Source organism: Watersipora subatra, chromosome 11 (assembly GCF_963576615.1).
Source record: "Watersipora subatra chromosome 11, tzWatSuba1.1, whole genome shotgun sequence".
Lineage (NCBI taxonomy): Eukaryota > Metazoa > Bryozoa > Gymnolaemata > Cheilostomatida > Watersiporidae > Watersipora > Watersipora subatra.
The window spans coordinates 6,974,234-6,994,189 of record NC_088718.1 but is presented as its reverse complement, the minus strand read 5'-3'; the positions used below and the strand labels follow the sequence as shown (position 1 = coordinate 6,994,189).

Genomic DNA, 19,956 nt, shown 5'->3' with positions numbered 1-19,956 from the left:
TACTGCTATATTTATTATAGTAGTCCTCTTGTTCTCCTTGTCTACCACCACTATATCTGGTTGGTTTGCTAGGACATGCTTGTCAGTTTGGATGTAGAAGTCCCAGAGGATCTTAGCCCGGTCATTTTCATTGACCTTACCAGGAGCTTCCCACCAGTGTTGTGGTTTATTAAGGCCATACTCATCACATAGACTTCTATACACAACACCTGCGACATGATTATGCCGCTCAGTGTATGCGTTTCCTGCTAGCTGCTTGCATCCACTGATGATGTGTTGGATGGTCTCAGGTGCATCTTTGCACAGTCTGCATCTAGGATCGTCTCTTGTGTGATAGATTTTTGTTTGGAGTTGCCTTGTTGGGAGCACTTGCTCTTGGGCTGCCATGATTAGCGACTCTGTATTGGCCGTTAGGTTTCCTTTGTTCAGCCACATATATATCTGGTGAAGATCGCCAACCTTAGATATTTGTTGGTGGTAAGCACCATGAAGAGGTTTCGTGTGCCAGTCAATTTCCTCATCATCAGGGTGTAGGTCCGTTGTTGTATATATATATATAAAAAAAAAATTGTTTCCTCACCCCGGATACCCCGTATGGGTGGTAAATTCTGCTCTAACTCGGGTCTCCTACCAGAGACCTGGGAGTTTGAGCACTCGTCTCAAGATCTTAGCTGTTCCCAATAGCGCACTTTTCTGCAACTCACCTGAGTTGATTGTTGTTGGTATTTGGGCAAGCCACATTTTATGCGCCGGTGTTATTGCGCCCAGTGCCCCAATGACTACTGGGATTACGGTTGTTCTTACATTCCAGCATTTTTCAATTTCTTCTCCAAGAGGGAGATATTTTTCTACCTTTTCTTTTTCTTTGCTGGCTATATTGTAGTCATTGGGTACTGCTATATCTATTATAGTAGCCCTCTTGTTCTCCTTGTCTACCACCACTATATCTGGTTGGTTTGCTAGGACATGCTTGTCAGTTTGGATGTAGAAGTCCCAGAGGATCTTAGCGCGGTCATTTTCATTGACCTTACCAGGAGCTTCCCACCAGTGTTGTGGTTTATTAAGGCCATACTCATCACATAGACTTCTATACACAATACCTGCGACATGATTATGCCGCTCAGTGTATGCGTTCCCTGCTAGCTGTCTGCATCCACTGATGATGTGTTGGATGGTCTCAGGTGCATCTTTGCACAGTCTGCATCTAGGATCGTCTCTAGTGTGATAGATTTTCGTTTGGAGTTGCCTTGTTGGGAGCACTTGCTCCTGGGCTGCCATGATTAGCGACTCACGCTAATCATGGCAGCCCAGGCCATGATTAGCGTGAGCCCACGCTAACAGGCCCACGCTATCACGACATACCCACGACAGGCCCACGCTATCACGCTATATATATATATATATATATATATATATATATATATATATATATATATATATATATATATATATATATATATATATATATATATATATATATATATTGAAATGTATCCTACTTGAAACTAAAATCAGAGTGCTCAACATAGGATGGAGCAGTATAAATTGGAAAGTCAAATAGTTTACTTATCTTTCAGCTACTGTCAGTTTCCTGCTGGCGCATTCTTCAGGCTGTAAGCAACAGTTGAAGCTTACAGCCTGAAGAATGCGCCAGCAGGAAACTGACAGTAGCTGAAAGATAAGTAAACTATTTGAATTTCCAATTTATATAAATATATATACAGTATAAGACATTTGAGTATGCTTTCTGTTCAGACACAAAATGTTACCTCATTGATCTTACAGATGGTAGATAAAATGGAGGTTGCACACAAGTATGACGTGAAGGACTTGAATATTCTCACCGTCAAAGTCTATAAAGACAGAGCCGAAGTGACTCGGTCTATCAAAGCTTCTGTGTCAAAAGGTCAAGCAGAGATACTAGTTGAGAAGTTGTCTTCCTACTGTGATCTTGACTCAGTTCGGTGAATATAATTTTTAGTATATGCTCGTTTATGCTAACCTGTGCGTTTTTAAATTAATATTCGACTAGATAAGCTGTAACACAATTTGTTTCAATTATAATACCGATGGTTTGTTGCATGATTACATTTCAAGACCATTGGAAGTGAAAGTTTGCATGGCATCACCTTTGATGCATTTCGCGTTTCTATTTCAAATTCATTAAGGTAATTATTTAATATTTAAAGTTTTATATTATTACTGGTAAATTTCCAACTGCCTACAAATCGAATCACTTGCCAATCTTTCAAAAGACTAGTCAAAACATAGTCATTGATCGGAGGAAGTGGGTTGGTGGCCATGATAATACTTAAGCTGCCATGACAGTTTATTTTTAATAATTTTTTTGTTTTTACTAAAATCTTGTACACAATATATTTAATATATATCTGCTGTAAGCTTAGTATACAAACGAGGTAACTTTGACATAATCTTATGGCTAAAGTGAGAGCTGTCTGATCATGGAAAGTGATCAATTTTCCACATAAGGAAACTTTCCACAGTCATCAAGTCTTAAGTTATGGGTGAGACTTGAACCTTCATTTTAAATACTACTTCTTCGCTGCGAGATTAGACTAGTTCGTGTATGACGTTATGACATTGTCCAGTTAACAAAGCTATTTATGTAATTCTTTTGCAGAGTTGAAGGCAAGGGAAATGCATCTATTACCGAAGTCACTTCTGTGGAAAAACTTGAAGAAGCCCCTAAAATGGATGAGTCGAAGGTCAAATGTATTCAAGAGCAACTCGCCGATCACAAGGAACAGATTCGTACATTGGAGGCAAAGCAAGAGAGAATTAAAAAGCGTAAGGAAGTTGTGCTTGGTTTAGGAGCCCAAGTAACAACTCTAGCTTCTACCAAAGAGCAGGTGGGTGAAAGTACTCACCTTAAAACCTTTATTTGAGCACCACCTCTAATAGAACGAAACTTCTGATAGAACGCCACTATAGGGGAAGGACTGAAAAGGGTTGAATCTGAAGCTTCAAGGTCGTAATACTATCTAAATTGCTTCAGTTTAGCTAATAGTTTTGTCAATCCTTTTCCAGTAGATAAAATCATGCTCCAATCAGCTGCTCATGCTCAGTCGATGACCTGGAAATGCCTAATTTCTGTCTACACTAATTTACTCATAGACTAAAGGGAGTACAAGAGAAGGTTTTTGCAACTAGTCTCTGTTTTTCAGATGCACCCATATGGGATAAAAATTTACTTTTTCAATTCAGGGGGTTCAAATATAAGCAAATAACACATCAGTTTTGGAACGAAACCCTTCTCGAAGTAAAAGGGATTGCTTTACTTGGCTTTCTTTAGGACAGCACAGTTGTTAGGCTGGTACACAACTGCAAGTCTCTGAAAGTAGTTGATCATATTCAATACTTTACTGTTTCTATTTTTTGAGATTTCTTCATGTCGGTGTAAGTTTTGCATCTTCTTCCTATTAAGGATATGTAAAGACATAAGTAAGTTTGTAAGTACATCTTTTGCAAGTTTATGTTGAACATAAACTTACAAAAGATTTTAGTAGATTTTATCAGAGAGTATCGATATTTTTCTATCATTTGTGAATTTTTTTATGTTTGAGGTGATCTGACTGCCAGGATGTTTCAAGATTAATATTGACTAAACTTTGATCGCTGTTAAAATGATAATATAATATGCAGATATTATCTGGATATATCTGAATATATCTAAATAATATCCGGATATTATACAGATAGATTCTTCCTTAATAGGAAAAATCTATCAGGATACTGAATCTGTATATATATATAAAGTATGCTGATTTATTAACACAATAGTATTTGCGTTAATATGGTGTTTATTGAACAGCCTTTTTGTTGAAACAGGAAAGCACCAAAATCTAATTTTTTATCGATATTTCACTGATGTAAAATACAGGAGTCCCCAGTGAACCTGTTCAGTGATGCATCTTTGGATGGAGCATTGAAGTTCATGAACTTCTACGGCAAACAGCTGAGACACTGTGATAATGAGGCATTCAGAATTGATGCTGAACTGCAAGAGCACTCTGCGAAATGTATTCTACTAGAAAAACACTGTCAGGAGTCATCCGCTCCAGTTAATAAGAATGTGCGGATCAACAGGTGGATAGATGCTAATAATACATCTGATTTGACCTAGTAAACTGCTAGCTACCAACAATACTGTTCTTTTATTATTTACTAGCTGCATTACCCGTGTTCGGGAACAGATGTACGTAAAGCAATAGTTTTATTGAGAGTTGTCTTTCATACTGTAAAACAACTCCAAATATGCAATCTGCTGAAATTTTTGTGCTGATCTGATTGCATACACATATGCAGTTGTACATGTCAATAATGTTGGAGAGACCAATGGAAGTATGCAATGTGTTTTACAGCTAGCCTACAATGCATCAGTCTCGAACCACTCAAATCGGAATTGTCCTAATTTTGTACACAGAACTGATAATGAAATTGACATTGCTAGGCAAACTGAAGTTCTTCAAACTGGCAGTATTGAAAAGTTTTACATATTTTAAAGAAATTCTAGAAAATATTTTGCTATTGAACTGCTAAGCTATCGCCAGCATTTATTGAATTGAGACTTTTACATGCTTGAAACACTAATCATGACTCACCAGTTCTTCGTCTATAGCCTGTGTTTTGACATTGTATATACAAACTGTGCAGCAGTAATTTGGTCGTGTTGATAAAATTTATTATCAATAAAATCTACTATATAAACTACATATATGGCCTCTCGCCTTTCCAACAAAAGGCATTATATCTGGAGCATTTTTGGACATTTGTATCATAGAAAAAGTCGGCCCTACACTGTGTTGCAGGACTGTATTCAAGTGCAAAGTTTTCTGTCCATACACGGCGCCTGGTAGCAGCTGCTGTAGTTAATGCATCTCGCCGTTGTCGCCATTTCATCTGCTCTGAAAATTCAGCTCGCCAAGCAGCTGTTGTAGCTAGTGCATCAAGTTCTTGTCGCCGCTGCAACTGCTCGGAGGTTTCTGCACGTCTGGCCGATGTAGCGGCTGCTCTGAGGCGTTTGAGTCGCTGCTGGGTCGGTTCAGTAGTCTCTGCAATTCAAGCGGCTGCAGCATTTATTCTGGCCTGCTCTCGATGTACCTGTGTTTGTTCAGCAGTTTCTGCTCTTCTAGCAGCTGCTATTCTGTTTTGTTGTAGGCATAGCTGTGTTTGCTCTGCAGTTTGTGCACTTCTAGCAGATTCAGTAGCTATTCTGTTTTGTTGTAGGCGTAGCTGTGTTTGCTCCGCAGTTTCTGCACTTCTAAAAGCTGTAGTAGCAGTTCCGTTTTGTTGTGGGCGTAGCTGTGTTTGCTCTGCAGTTTCTGCTCATCTAGCTGCTGCTTTGCGAATGTGGTCTTTTTCTCTACAGGAATCAATCTATTCTTGCGTTTGGGTAGTAGGCTTTTTGGGAGGCATTGTACTGCTTCAAGCATTTTTAAAATTAAATGAGATGGTGTGCTTTTTTGTAATATACGCTGCTTGCTTTCTTCTCACCGTCGCCTATCGCAACGCTCGGAGTGCCCGTGCATGTTCTGTAGTAGCTGTAGTTCTGTAGTACTCGTAGCTGGAAAAAAAGTAAAAGTAACTCAGAAGGAAATGAACATGTTTACTATCACAAACAGTGGCAAATCCAACGTTTTCAATCTTTTCACTGAAGTAGACTCATTTATGCGTTTTCTATGGTCGACCGCCGTAGGCACATTTTCGCGACTTTACCAGCAATTGCTAGTAACTGAATTTTATTATTCGTTGATAACATAACCAACGATCTTTAGAAATTTTATGGTAGTGACAGTGTTGTTTTAAGATTTCTCTATAAAATTAGCTTAAAGTTTAATATTTTAATCTATGTTTGGGGATTTCCAACTTAAAAACTAACATTTTTGTGTAATTTGATCAAAGGCGTCCAAGTTAGGAAAACAAATAACTACTTATGTTGATGACATTATAGCCGATTCAGATTGTTGTGATTACACAGATAAAACAAACGTTCTAGATGGAGTTTCAAATTGAAAAGAATATGAAACAATATTGGCAAAATGGCTGGCAGTAAGCCGATAGCTAAATTTGTACATGAACGAAAGTGAAAGGGTTATGTATTGAAAGTTTGGCAATTCATAGACAATACAACATTGAATAAGAAGCACTTACCTTTTCAATGTGGAAATTTAGTAGGTCAGAATTGCGTTTTTCCAGTGGCCACAAAAAACAAACGTTTACGGGATCTTCTCGGTACACGTTGGCAGTAAATATTAATTGCGAATAAATTACTATGCGCTAACCGGAGATGACGTGATTTTTATGTAAAAACGATGAATAGGTTATGCATTAGAGGAGTGCACTAACCGGAGATTCCCGTTAATGTGCCCTAGATGCTTAGTAGCGGCTAATAGTCCGAAAAGTACGGTACTGTATAAAGGGGACAGACAGATAGACAGATAGATAGACAGACAACGATTGTCGTTTATATAGTAGATTGTTTCTTTAAATATGTCCAGCCACTTGCAAGACTTGTGTTGCACCCTCACTGCTTCATAATACAGCTTTCGAGGCCTTGATGCTTTTTGGAGTGAAAAATATATATTAAAAATTAAAAACAATAAATATAATGCATAAGTTTCTCTCATAAGCAAGTTGTATGTTGAAGCTTTTTCTGTTGCAGACAAGTGTCGGTGTTTCTCGATGTGAAAGAAGAAGGCGAGATATCTCTTGCACTCTCGTATCTCGTAACTGAAGCAGCTTGGAGACCGCAGTATGACATCCGAGCGTTTAGCGCCGACAGCCTTGTAAAGGTACTTGCAAACATTTGCTTTAACTGAAGCAAAAATAATTTTACTATAACAAGAGTCATGTCTGTCTGTCTGTCTGTCCAAAGCCACAGATGAAAGTTAAGAAAAATATTGGTGTAAGCAGGATTCAAACTTGTACTATTCAGCTTGGCAGACGGGCACTACTGACTACTCTCTGTACCACTGCAAGAATACTAGACTTTACTGTAATCTTTACTATAATCTTCACTATAACCTTTACTATAATCTTTACTGTAATCTTTACTATAACATTTACTATAATCTTTACTATAATATTTACTATAATTTTTACTATAACCTTTATTATAATATTTACTATAATATTTACTATAATCTTTACTATAATCTTTACTATAATCTTTACTATAATCTTTAAAATAATCTTTACTATAATCTTTACTATAATCTTTACTGTAATCTTTACTATAATATTTACTATAATCTTTACTATACTCTTTACTATAATCTTTACTATGATATTTACTACAATCTTTACTATAATCTTTACTATAATCTTTACTATAATATTTACTATAATACTTACTATAATCTTTACTATTATCTTGACTATAATCTTTACTGTAATCTTTACTATAATATTTACTATAATCTTTACTATAATTTTTACTATAATCTTTACTATTATCTTTACTATAAATTTTACTATAATCTTTACTATTATCTTTACTATATTCTTTACTATAATCTTTACTATAATCTTTACTATAATCTTTACTATAATATTTACTATAACCTTTACTATAATCTTTACTATCATATTTTTTGTAATCTTTACTATAATCTTTACTATAATCTTTAATAAAATATTTACCATTATCTTTACTATAATCTTTACTATAATATTTACTATAATCTTTACTATAATCTTTACTATAATCTTTACTATAATCTTTACTATTATCTTTGCTATAATTTTACTATAATATTGACTATAATTTTTACTATAATCTATACTATAATCTTTACAATAATATTTACTATAATTTTTACTATAATCTTTACTATAACACTTACTATAATTTTTACTGTAATCTTTACTATAATCTTTAATGTAATCTTTACTATAATCTTTACTATTATCTTTGCTATAATCTTTACTATAATATTGACTATAATTTTTACTATAATCTTTACTATAATACTTACTATAATTTTTACTGTAATCTTTACTATAATCTTTACTATAATCTTTACTATAATCTTTACTATAATCTTTACTATAATCTTTACTATAATCTTTGCTATAATCTTTACTATAATATTGACTATAATTTTTACTATAATCTATACTATAATCTTTACTATAATATTGACTATAATTTTTACTATAATCTATACTATAATCTTTACAATAATATTTACTATAATTTTTACTATAATCTTTACTATAATACTTACTATAATTTTTACTGTAATCTTTGTTATAATCTTTAATGTAATCTTTACTATAATCTTTACTATTATCTTTGCTATAATCTTTACTATAATATTGACTATAATTTTAAATATAATCTTTACTATAATACTTACTATAATTTTTACTGTAATCTTTACTATAATCTTTACTATAATCCTTACTATAATCTTTACTATAGTCTTTACTATAATCTTTACTATAATCTTTACTATAATCTTTACTATAATCTTTACTATAGTCTTTACTATAATCTTTACTATAATCTTTACTATAATCTTTACTATAATCTTTACTATAATCTTTGCCATAATCTTTACTATAATCTTTACTATAATTTTTACTATAATCTATACTATAATCTTTACTATAATATTTACTATAATTTTTACTATAATATTTACTATAATACTTACTATAATTTTTACTGTAATCTTTACTATAATATTTACTATAATCTTTACTATACTCTTTACTATAATCTTTACTATACTCTTTACTATTATCTTTACTATAATATTTAATATAATCTTTACTATAATCTTTACTATAATCTTTACTATAATCTTTACTATGATATTTACTACAATCTTTACTATAATTTTTACTATAATCTTTACTATAATATTTAATATAATATTTAATATAATCTTTACTATAATCTTTACTATAATCTTTACTATAATCTTTACTATAATCTTTACTATAATCTTTACTATAATTTTTACTATAATCTTTACTATAATATTTAATATAATCTTTACTATAATCTTTACTATAATCTTTACTATAATCTTTACTATAATCTTTACTATAATCTTTGCCATAATCTTTACTATAATCTTTACTATAATTTTTACTATAATCTATACTATAATCTTTACTATAATATTTACTATAATTTTTACTATAATATTTACTATAATACTTACTATAATTTTTACTGTAATCTTTACTATAATATTTACTATAATCTTTACTATACTCTTTACTATAATCTTTACTATACTCTTTACTATTATCTTTACTATAATATTTAATATAATCTTTACTATAATCTTTACTATAATCTTTACTATAATCTTTACTATGATATTTACTACAATCTTTACTATAATTTTTACTATAATCTTTACTATAATATTTAATATAATATTTAATATAATCTTTACTATAATCTTTACTATAATCTTTACTATAATCTTTACTATAATCTTTACTATAATCTTTACTATAATTTTTACTATAATCTTTACTATAATATTTAATATAATCTTTACTATAATCTTTACTATAATCTTTACTATAATCTTTACTATGATATTTACTACAATCTTTACTATAATTTTTACTATAATCTTTACTATAATATTTAATATAATCTTTACTATAATCTTTACTATAATCTTTACTATAATCTTTACTATAATCTTTACTATAATCTTTACTATAATTTTTACTATAATCTTTACTATTATCTTTACTATAATTTTTACTATAATCTTTACTATTATCTTTACTGTAATCTTTTTTTGTAATCTTTACTATAATATTTACTATAATCTTTACTATAATATTTACTATAATCTTTACTATAATCTTTACTATTATCTTTACTATAATTTTTACTGTAATCTTTACTATTATCTTTACTATAATCTTTACTATAATCTTTAATACAATCTTTACTATTATCTTTACTATAATCTTTACTATAATATTTACTATAATCTTTACTATAATCTTTACTGTAATCTTTACTATAATCTTTACTACAATCTTTACTATAATTTTTACTATAATCTTTACTATTATCTTTACTATAATCTTTACTATAATCTTTACTATAATCTTTACTATTACCTTTACTATAATCTTTACTATAATATTGACTATAATTTTTACTATAATCTATACTATAATCTTTACTATAATATTTACTATAATTTTTACAATAATCTTTACTATAATACTTGCTATAATTTTTACTGTAATCTTTACTATAATCTTTACTATAATCTTTACTATAATATTTACTACAATCTTTACTATAATTTTTACTATAATCTTTACTATAATCTTTACTATAATCTTTACTATAATCTTTACTATAATCTTTACTATAATTTTTACTATAATCTTTACTATAATATTTAATATAATCTTTACTATAATCTTTACTATAATCTTTACTATAATCTTTACTATGATATTTACTACAATCTTTACTATAATTTTTACTATAATCTTTACTATAATATTTAATATAATCTTTACTATAATCTTTACTATAATCTTTACTATAATCTTTACTATAATCTTTACTATAATCTTTACTATAATTTTTACTATAATCTTTACTATTATCTTTACTATAATTTTTACTATAATCTTTACTATTATCTTTACTGTAATCTTTTTTTGTAATCTTTACTATAATATTTACTATAATCTTTACTACAATATTTACTATAATCTTTACTATAATCTTTACTATTATCTTTACTATAATTTTTACTGTAATCTTTACTATTATCTTTACTATAATCTTTACTATAATCTTTAATACAATCTTTACTATTATCTTTACTATAATCTTTACTATAATATTTACTATAATCTTTACTATAATCTTTACTGTAATCTTTACTATAATCTTTACTACAATCTTTACTATAATTTTTACTATAATCTTTACTATTATCTTTACTATAATCTTTACTATAATCTTTACTATAATCTTTACTATTATCTTTACTATAATCTTTACTATAATATTGACTATAATTTTTACTATAATCTATACTATAATCTTTACTATAATATTTACTATAATTTTTACAATAATCTTTACTATAATACTTGCTATAATTTTTACTGTAATCTTTACTATAATATTTACTATAATCTTTACTATACTCTTTACTATAATCTTTACTATACTCTTTACTATAATCTTTACTATGATATTTACTACAATCTTTACTATAATTTTTACTATAATCTTTACTATAATCTTTACTATAATCTTTACTGTAATCTTTACTATAACCTTTACTATAATCTTTACTATCATCTTTACTCTAATCTTTTTTGTAATCTTTACTATAATCTTTACTATAATCTTTACTGTAATATTTACTATATTCTTTACTATAATCTTTACTATAATCTTTACTGTAATCTTTACTATAATATTTACTATAATCTTTACTATATTCTTTACTATAATCTTTACTATAATATTTACTATAACCTTTACTATAATCTTTATTATAATCTTTACTACAATCTTTACTATACTTTTTACTATAATCTTTACTATTATCTTTACTATAATCTTTACTGTAATCTTTACTATAATATTTACTATAATCTTTACTATAATCTTTACTATGATCTTTACTATAATCTTTACTGTAATCTTTACTATAATCTTTACTATAGTCTTAACTATAATCTTTACTGTAATCTTTACTATAATCTTTACTATAATCTTCACTATAATATTTACTATAATCTTTACTAAAATCTTTACTATATTCTTTACTATAATCTTTACTATAATCTTCCCACGAGCAAACGAGTGGAGCGAAGTGTGGGAGTTTTTATGATAAATGCATGTGCACACAACTTACGAAAATTATTCATCAACAATGAGACGAACCCTTGGCTAGAAATTTCATCAACAAATTTAAGCATCGGAATGTAAAGTTGTTAAAGTATAATAACAAGACAAAACACATTTAAACCTATTTAAATATGTTACCAAGTCTTTGTAAACCGTCGGTATTATCTTTAAACTTACCCATCTAATCGGATTATACACAAATAGACAGATTAATTTGAACGAAAATTGCCACAAAAAGCTTGAAAAGCTCGGTTTAATAAAAGTTTAGACCGAAAATTGAAACGCCAATAAAGCCGTGCGACAGATAGTAGAACTATTTAGCAGTGCGCATTTCACGAGAAAACCGTGCTCATTTCATCAGTCCATGGCATTTTTCACTTGTAATCGAAGTTATTCGAAGGTTTCTGTAATAAACGTAGACCGTTTGAGGCGTAGACCGATTTACAGGTACGAGATTGTGGTACACAGTTTATCAGCCTGTGTTTTTTGTCCAATCACCGAAGGTTTCATTATTTAAAACGTTAGCCGAAACTCTTTACAACTTATGTACAAGCTAGGGCTGAACTACAACGCCCCTTCATGACGAAAACATTTTTTATTTTGCTACAGTTTTATACGCGTGAATGCTCCTACTGCTTTCTGTTAAAGATCGCTTATCAAAACCATTCTACATTCAACGCAACAAACTTTCAAACTGTGTATAGCTTGCCATTTTACTTCTAATTTTGCATTTCAGAGTTATAATAAACATATTTCTTTATTGTTGCTGAATTACATACATTACAGTAAATTAGGCCTACAGCTTTATAACACTTTTGTAACAGCTTTTATTTTGCTGCAGTTTGCAGAAATCTTCGAGACGCGTGAACGCTCATAGGTTTTCTATTATTGCTGTATTACTATATTAACAATATTGGTTATTTTAATAATATCAGTACATTCTACTTATAATATTGGCCAACATTGCATTTCTCCTATTGCAAGGGAGAGACATAAACGTGTAATATTTTCCTTTCATTGTTGTTGTTTGTCATGACCAAACACTTTTTAAATAAATTTTCTAAAAACTTATATAAATACCACAACTTCTCGATATTGCTACCTATGACGTTTTGAATTGTAAACAAAATTGTGTATTGGTTTTCTATTATTACTATATTAATAAAATTGATTATTCTAAGAATATCAGTGCATTTTACTTCTAATATTGGCCAATATTGCATTTCTCCTATTGCAGGGGGAAAATATAAACATCTTTTCCATTCATTATTGCCTATTGTTGTATATAATAACACCCACACCCAGTACATTACAGCTACCATTGCAGTTATCCTATTGCACTGCAGAGCCATTTGATTGCTAATATTGCATTTCTCAACCATCAGTACCCTTTATTTTTTTGCCAATATCTCTGGCCATCTCTTTGGTCGTGGGCTGTATGACAGTGGAATTTCTAGTTACTATAATATTAACTATAACCTTTACTATAATCTTTATTATAATCTTTACTATACTTTTTACTATAATCTTTACTATTATCTTTACTATAATCTTTACTGTAATCTTTACTATAATCTTTACTATAATATTTACTATAATCTTTACTATTATCTGTACAGTAACTTTTGCTAATATAATTCTAATACTTTTATAATAATAGCTGTATCTGTTCATCCAAAGCCATGCTGAAAGTTTTAGGAAAAAACATTGCACCATCCAGGAATTAAACCTAGTTATTCAGACTCCCAGCCAAGCCTGCTATCACTGCACCACTTTTCCACATCTAAAAATAATTCTCTACATAGTTTGTACACATGATGTTCTTTCATGGCGCATGAGACTACCAACTGACTAGTCTATGTAGCAGCATCATGGTTGCCAATACAATAGTTTTTTGAGGATATTAAGGTGATGGTGTGATGATGAAAACGGTAGGAAAGGTCTTCTGTAACCTTTAACCTTTCTGCAGCTCCTAGTACTGCCTACGTTGTGATACAAGCACTGTTGTTCATGATTATTAATAGTAATCTCTACTAGCTCCAGTTATATTCCGTAGCACAAACTATTAAACATCCCCATGACCTTCATATCCGAGAGTTATGCTCTGCTTATTTCAACTATGAGATACATTGAAATATTACTTTCCGCTTATATTCATTTTATCATTAATATTTCACTTTTAAATTTTAATAAATTATCAGTTTTGTTACACATACCATTTATGGTTTAAGGTTTTTTAACATCATAAGAAGATCATAGAGATTTCAGTTCCTGCTTGCGGTTGGAGTGGGAGTATTTTTATAGACAAAGTTTCCAAGACGATTGATGCTCATTGAATAATGCTATTGCAGGTGACTTACTTTGGTCTCATCACCCAGAAAACAGGTGAAGATTGGAATAATGCTAAAATATTTCTTTCTACAGCCCAACCGAGTGTTGGAGGGGACATGCCTCTGCTTCCTTCACAAACTGTTAATCTCAAGTCACGCACGTATGATTTGTTATTAGGCCAGGATTAAATGTCAAGTGGGAGATCGGGCAAATTTTGTGTTAATTCTTTTGAGAGTTGTTTCCTCATTAGAGTTGAAAATTCAACACTGATGTTCGCAAATACAGTCATACCTTAACATACTAGTGCTTCAACATACGAAAAAAATCATGTTACGAGCAGAATTTTGAGCAATTTGCTTCCTTGAGGTACGAGTAACCGTTGAGGTACAAGCATATGAGCCACCTCTCGATGGCCGCTATGTGGCAAGTATGCGAGAGGTCGCTTTCAAGAACATCATCGCTTGGTCTTTCTTTTTGAATTAGTTTGAAAAAAGTTTTTGTTAAGTTTGCAAGAAGTGCTAAACCGAAAACGGATAATAAAAATATTACCACGACGAAATTAACAGAAGTTTAGTAAAAAATTGAAACTTGGCTTTACGTGTGTGTTTATTAAGCTAAATTCATTTAAGCTAATTTCAAAGTTCCTGTTACAAAGTTTAGTGTACCAAATGTGTTGTTTTTTAGTCTCTTTTAGACATGACATCAGTTCACTGTCAAGTCTTTTGTCAACTGTCTGTCAACTGCCTGTCAAGCCACTGTATCTGTTTCGAAACTTTATACAGTAGTGTACATAATAGTGTCATAACAACAAAGTAGGTATTTGTTGCTTTGTTAGCGTAGATACTGAATTCCAACAATTGAAAACACAATTCTCCATCGTGAAACCTTTATTTGACCGCCACCTTAATTTGAACGCCACCTCTAATAGAATGCCACTATAGGAGAGGGGTTGAAAATACAATGTCAACCTTTAATTGAACTCCACTCTTAACTTGAACGCCACTCTTCAATTGAACGCTACTCTTTAATCGGTTGCAACCCGTTAATCGAACATCATCTTTTATTTGATTACCACATCTATTTGGCCGCCTGTTAAAACAGGCAATAAAAACATCCAGCTGTAAAATTTGACTGAAAACTTTATCTTTGATAATAATTACCGTAAAACCTTTATTTGAATGCCACTATAGAAGTATGGTTAAAAATACAGTGCCATCTCTTAATTGGGTGCCACCCCTTAATTGAGCGCCACCCTTTAATCAAACACCAGCTTTTAATTGATTGCTACCTCTATTTGCGTGCTACATAGACATTCAAAGTGATCAGTAAAAGCGCGTCCACAAAATAGTACTAATAATGACTCGGTTACATCAATAACAATTAACTGTTTTGTGGTTGCTGTAGTGGTTGCCACGATTTTAGTGATGGTGTACCGGCGAATCGACACAATCATCAAAACTACACTCTGATTCGAACTCACTGAGGTCCAAATCACATCCATTGTTTTCAGAATTGCCCATAATGTAGTTTACAATCTTACCTGAAACTTTAAATTGTGTTGATAAACGATAGGAATACTGTTCAGGAACACCGTACCGCGCAATAGCAGCCAATAGCACCCAATAGCAGCCAATAGCAGCCAATGCTATAGCGTACTCTAACTTTAAAACCTTGCAAAAAACATTTTTAAATTAAAAACTCTTCTTTTTTATAATTGCAAGGCTTTACAGTTTTGTTAAACTTTGAAAGTGACATTATTAAAAAATTGGTTAATATTTTATAATATTAGCTAATATTTTATTATACATGTAGTTCCTGGTTTAACCTGGTCTTATACTTCAACATATATGAAAAGTAGTTTAGCAAGAATCCTGAAACTGACAGCATTACTGTCGATCCGCCTGAAAGAGAGTACAAAATTTAGGTGACATTACTGTCGCTTTGCCCATAAAAGGATTAATTTGATCTCTCCGAAACTCTGATGAGCAAGTCAAAAACTACAACGTGACCCTTTATTTGAACACCACCTCTAAGTGAACACTATTATAGGGGAAGGGTTGAAAAGTTAAAAATAGCCTTCAAATAGAGGTTTTACAGTATATCCTGTTTTAGATGGTTTTTCATGGTATGGTAATGGATTAATTTGTATTAAGTTATCTTATATAATAGTGCATTAAAACACCGTAAATTAACATATTAGCTCAATCATAGGATGTATCAAGCTCATATATTGAGGGCATGACTATTAGGGAAGAGAGGGGCTAGCTGGTTATAGGGGGTTAGTTGGCTCAGGCTTTGTATTGAAAACTGTACTCGATTGAACTTTGACCTTTCATCACATTAGCTTTTGCAAGGTCAAACAGCAGCCATCTTGGTTTCAACTTGCTGTGCTACATGGTTTTGGGTGAGTACATAAAAACATTTATTTTGTCAATAAAGTTAAGTTTTAGTCCATGTCGACTACTCAAGATATAATGAAAATAACATAGATCATAAAGCCAGGTCTTTCATAGATTGAGGCATAGACATTCTGACACAGTCTCAGCAAATAGCTTTTAAGATAAAGTTTCTCAAAATGACATTATTTTCTTTCCAACCATTTTTTACATGCTGGGGCTTGTTGGCTCACTTGAGGGGGGCAAGTTGGCTCGCCGAGCCAACTTGCCCCTTATATACATGTATGCTATAGCTTTTATATGTAAATATCAGCCTAATAATACTAAACTAAACATTATACTAAGAGCCGTAATTAACCTTGTAGTTTTGCACTATACATGTATGTTACGGCCTACCACAATTGAACAGCCAAAATGGTTAGAAACTATAAAAGGAAAACTGATCGCACTACGTACGGCGCTGAAGTTTTAGAACAGGCCATCAAGTTAGTAAAAGAAAAAGGTCATCAATTAAAGATGCGAGCAAGATGACAGGTGTACCATTTACAACATTGAGACAAGCGTAAAAAGCCAGAATCTGGTGCGGCTGGTACAAAAATCCTGGGCAGGTAAGAAATTATGTTTTAACAAATAGCCTAATAATAAAAACGATAATCCCTCCATGTTAACCAGGTTAATCCACTGATATTTGCCTACTGAAACATACTATATTTGATGTGATGGCACATAATCACAAATTTGAGTGGTCGCAAAAGCTATATGCCTACCACAACCTTGAAATGGAGATCTTATCATTAAATAAAATCTTACTTGATTTCACTTCAAAATTAAAGCCTACTTTACCCAGTAGCTTTGTTTAGTTTTTGTTCATAATTTTAGGTCATCCCGATGAATCTTGAGAGTGATCTGTCTCAATACCTACTCAAATGCTCACAGATTCATCATGGTTTAACAATAAAAACACTTGAGCTAGGGTATGGTTATGCAGTGTCAAACAGTTTAAAGGTGACCAGGGCTGGGAACAAAAACAGAGTGCTGAAAGAGGTTGGCTGCAAAAGTTTTTAAAATGAAACTCTCAGCTGTCGATGTGAAAGCCTGAGGCAACAAGTCTGGCCAGATGCACCAATTTCAATAGACAAACATGAAACTTTTGAAACATGAATTTTTCACCAACATCGAAGCGTTGAAGAAAAGATTCAACTTCTCCCTCATTGCATATCTAATATGGACGAAACGGCCCTGACAACTGTTCATGTTCCACCAAAAGTGATAACAAGCAAAAACACAAATTGGTGACAGTAGGTGACAGTTGACGGGAACATTGGTGACAGTAGTTGCCTGTGTGAATGCAGGTGACACCAGCATACCCCCTCTTTTTATTTGGCCACTAAAAACCATACACAATTTAGAACATTACATGAAAGGCACCCCACCAGGATCTCTCGGTTTAGTCAATGAGTCTGGATGGATGAATACCGAGGACTTTTTAAAGTGGATTGGCCAGTTAATTTCTTATACAAAATCGTCTGCCGATGACCCTTTGCTGCTGATCATTGACAACTACATTAGCCATATTTCACCCAAAGTCATCCGATTGGCCAAGGAAGGTAATGTAGTCTTAACAAATTTTCTTCCTCATACCACAAACAAGCTGCAGCCACTTGATGTGTCAGTCTATGGGCCTCTGAAAACTCACTATAATTCTGTTTGTAATGGATGTTTGTTGGTTAACCCTGGAAAGACAATAACCCTCTATGATGTGGGATAATTGACTGGAAGAGCTATGACAAGAGTGATCACACCCCAAAATATAATATCCGGATTTGCAGCAACAGGAATTTGCCCAGTAGATAGGCATGTTTTTGATGATACGACATTCCTTCCATCGCTGGTCACTGATCGTCTCAATCCAGAACAAGCAGTTGCCAATGGCAATATCAAGCAACGCTCTTCAGACACGCCGGTATAACATTAGCCAACAGCAGGAGACAGTCCTCAAATAGAAAAAGCGACTGTGCCATCATCAATGACAGGATTTGTCCAATCGTCAACATCTTTGTTGTTGCTACCTCTCTGATCAGTGAGGTTCCATCAGCAGTCATTCCGAATGAAATTTGTTCCTACCCAACAGCACCACCGTGGAAAACCCACACAAACAGAAAACGAAGTAAAGCGCAAACACTCACCGACACACCTGTCAAAGAAGCTTTTGAAGCGGGCAACTATGCAAAAAAGTGATAAACAAAATAGGTCTAAAAAAAGGAAGTTGCAGAAGAAGCCGATTTTTGAATCCGACAGCTCTAATGAAGACGTAGACCCCGTACTATTAGAATCAGACTCTGAGGAAGCTGAGCCTGAGGAAGAACTCTTGCTGTTGAAAAAAGGGGTGTACGTCGTAGTAAAATACATAACCAAGAGGACCTCATCAACCTTTGTAGGCCAGGTGACGGCTTTAGACAGGGAAGAGGACTTGGTTACTGTGGCATTTTTAAAACGTAAAGGTACATCATTCATACATCCAGATTCAAAGGATATTGATGTCGTCACTAAAAGTGACATTGTCAAAATTCTCCATTCTCCAAACACAGCAGGTGGTACCGCCCGGGCCAGTTTGAAGTTGTTTTTGACAACCCCCTTGAAGACGTGAAAGAGTAGACGGAGGGTTCAACAATAGTTTTCTACTGTCAACATTACTTTGCTTGCCAGTAATAATTTATTGCAAAACAAGTTTATTTTTATCTACTTTGTAGGCACTTGTTGGACAATCTTCAAAAGATTTGAGCAGTTACAATGTATGTTTGTGTTCAGTTTACATAATATAATAATACATTTACAATCAAAATATTATTCCCGTTGTTTAACCATAGTTTTTTTATTCAAAAAAAATGTGAAAATTCAATTTTTATAATTGAGCCAACTAGCTCCACGTACCCAGCCAACTCGCCCCATAGGGCGGGGGCGTGTTGGCTCATTTTCAAAAATTGAACAAAAAGCAACAAAATCAATGCGTGTTAGTGCAACCTAACTCTGGTTGAGAATTTTGGTGGGACTCTACAACAGCATGTATACGAGCAAATATTGTTGAAATCCAGTTGTTTGCCTAGAAGTGGTCAGGTGTCAAAAAGTTTTGAGCCAACTAGCCCCGCTCTCCCCTACACAGGTATGACTGCAATATAATGATGAAATCGGTTTTAGAGCTTTTGATATGTAAAAAAACAGTTTATTAATGTATTACACTTTGTTATGTATTAAAATATTTGTAGATGTAATACAACCTGATTTGTAATAAAACATTTATTAATGTAATATAATTTGCTATGTACTAAAATATTT

At 32.0% G+C, this 19,956-nt stretch overlaps 1 protein-coding gene across 1 annotated transcript in view; it reads left to right on the top strand.

Moving 5' to 3' along the window:
* The window catches only part of LOC137407763 (protein F37C4.5-like), a 37,205-nt gene that overhangs the window by 8,598 nt on the left and 8,651 nt on the right, over nt 1-19,956 (top strand). The window contains exons 2-9 of the mRNA XM_068094145.1: nt 1,786-1,964; nt 2,642-2,870; nt 3,902-4,107; nt 6,683-6,812; nt 14,248-14,387; nt 17,612-17,667; nt 18,033-18,230; nt 18,705-19,217. Of these exons, the coding sequence (XP_067950246.1) occupies nt 1,786-1,964; nt 2,642-2,870; nt 3,902-4,107; nt 6,683-6,812; nt 14,248-14,387; nt 17,612-17,667; nt 18,033-18,230; nt 18,705-19,217 (1,651 nt within the window). The remainder of the gene's footprint in view (nt 1-1,785; nt 1,965-2,641; nt 2,871-3,901; nt 4,108-6,682; nt 6,813-14,247; nt 14,388-17,611; nt 17,668-18,032; nt 18,231-18,704; nt 19,218-19,956) is intronic.